General features: G+C 35.9%; 1 protein-coding gene across 1 annotated transcript; it reads left to right on the forward strand.

The window, feature by feature from the left end:
- The first annotated feature begins 185 nt into the window (after nt 1-185).
- Nucleotides 186-1,362, forward strand: LOC122080838 (gamma-glutamyl peptidase 5-like). Its single transcript, XM_042647709.1, has 3 exons — nt 186-533; nt 636-974; nt 1,101-1,362. The coding sequence occupies exons 1-3, from the start codon at nt 210-212 to the stop codon at nt 1,224-1,226; spliced, it is 789 nt and encodes a 262-aa protein (XP_042503643.1). The 5' UTR covers nt 186-209; the 3' UTR covers nt 1,227-1,362.
- Nucleotides 1,363-2,164: the final 802 nt, after the last annotated feature.

Here is a 2,164-nt window from a genome sequence, read left to right on the forward strand (position 1 = left end):
TAAATACCTCCTCCGCCTCTCCTTTCACCCCAAACTCGTCTCTCAATCTCTATAGAAGTCTTAGCTTCCAGAGGCAACTGGGTTTGTGAATTTGTTTTTGGGTGAATTGGGTTTATGATTTGATCAGTAATCCTTTCCAGTACTCTATATATATATATATATATATATCTGTTTCTTGTTCTCTCTCTCTCTCTCTCTCTCTCTCTCAGATGGAAGGTGTTGGGGGGGATCAGAAGAGATATGCTCTACTGATGGCTGCAAGGGACACCGATTATGTGAAGAAAGAGTATGGAGGCTACATTAATGTGTTTAAGAATGCATTTGCAGATGAAGGAGAAACATGGGAGATGTTCAGTGTTGTGGATGGAGTGTTCCCTGACATGGATGAGCTTCACAGGTATGATGGTTTTGTAATCAGTGGTAGCCCTTATGATGCTTATGGGAATGACCCATGGGTCTTGAAGCTTTGCTCTATGCTTCAAAAACTGGACTCTATGGGGAAGAAAGTGCTTGGAATATGCTTTGGGCATCAGGTATACTCTTTCATCTATCTGGCTAGGTCAATTATATATTGGGCTTTCTCTTGATCTTCATTATTAGATTTCTTATTATCATTTTTTTCGTTGATTAATTAGGTATTGTGCAGAGCATTGGGTGGGAAGGTTGAGAGAGCTTGCGGTGGATGGGATCTTGGGTTGAGAAAAGTCTGCATGGTGGAAGACTTACCCCCTTGTGGCTTCTTTGATGGTTTAAAGGAAATTCCACCCACCCTCACCATCATTGAGTGTCATCAGGATGAGGTAAGGGAGGTCCCCATGGGTGCCAAGGTCATTGCCTTCTCAGACCAAACAGGAGTGGAGATGTTTAATTCCGTCCACCCTCACCATATACTAGGGATTCAAGGCCACCCTGAATACACAATAGACATCTTATGTAATATTATTGATCGTCTTGCTGACAGTAACTCCATTAAGGTATGAAGATATATATATGATCACCATGTTCTTATTCAAATTTACTATTAATTAAGTTCTTCATATGTAGAGGAACTTGCTTGGTACGTTATCTATTTTACTCATAAATTAATTCACAAATTGCAGAAGGAGTATGCTGAGCTTGTAAAATCGAGATTGCAGATTGCCGAGCCGGATCGGAAGTTTTGGTTGAAAATTTGCAAGAACTTTCTCAAGTCTCCCATGAATTTGATGACAGATTCCCTCTCTTAAACATATCACTGAATATTATCTAATGTAGTAAATGTGGTAGCGAATAATTTTTTATTAAAAATTCTCATCTATGTAATGAGACATGATCTAATTTATAGAATGAAGATCTCCTTCATTCAACGAATATTATGTAAAGGTAATTGGGAGAAAGGATCCAATCTGTAGAATGAAGATCTCCTTCATTCAAAGTTTGTAATGAAAAGACATAATTTGAACCTCTCTCTCTCTCTCTCTCTAACATGTTTATCTTAAAATAATTATAAGGACGGTATTTCTTGTTGTCAACCTTTTAAGTCGAGGGTAAAAGAGATCTTTAACATTGTGGTGCTGTGAAGAGCATTCATCATTGTCTTGCACACTTTTCAAGTTGACACATGAAATGACAAAATATGTCTTTGACAAAAATAAATTGTATTATGCTAAAAAGGTAAAAACATAATGATATAATTTTCTTTCCACCAATTTTGTTTCTAACAAAAATTTTCATTACAAGAATACCATAAAAAATTTAATAGGTATTTACAAAGGTTGGTGTCATGTTTGTAAATTGAAAAATTATCTTGTATCACCCTTATTTTTAAATCTTATATGAGATACCACCCTAAATTTCCGAAAACACATAATGTAAGAAAAAAAAAAAAGGAAAACTATCTTTTACCACTCCTAATGTGAAACCTTGTATGATATACCACCTTAAATTCTTAAAAATATCAAGTGTCTACCCTATTTTGAAAAATTAATAACTTTTAAATCTATTCTGTTAGCTCACAAGCGTCAAGTGATGACGTGTCACTGTTATTATTTTTTAAATGACAAGTTTATCCTTTGCCATTTTACCCTTGAAGGATAATAAACCCACCACTCTAATTTGATGGCACTAGGATCTCGGCAGCCCTAATCCCGCTATTCAAATTAGGGCTTCCCTTCTCCTCTGATTA

The sequence above is a fragment of the Macadamia integrifolia genome, chromosome 6 (assembly GCF_013358625.1).
Source record: "Macadamia integrifolia cultivar HAES 741 chromosome 6, SCU_Mint_v3, whole genome shotgun sequence".
NCBI lineage: Eukaryota > Viridiplantae > Streptophyta > Magnoliopsida > Proteales > Proteaceae > Macadamia > Macadamia integrifolia.

Coding starts and splice junctions, on each gene's coding strand:
- LOC122080838 (XM_042647709.1), top strand. CDS start 210: ATGGAAGGTGTTGGGGGGGATCAGAAGAGATATGCTCTACTGATGGCT. Junction 534..635: donor GAATATGCTTTGGGCATCAG/GTATACTCTTTC, acceptor TTGATTAATTAG/GTATTGTGCAGAGCATTGGG. Junction 975..1,100: donor CTGACAGTAACTCCATTAAG/GTATGAAGATAT, acceptor CACAAATTGCAG/AAGGAGTATGCTGAGCTTGT.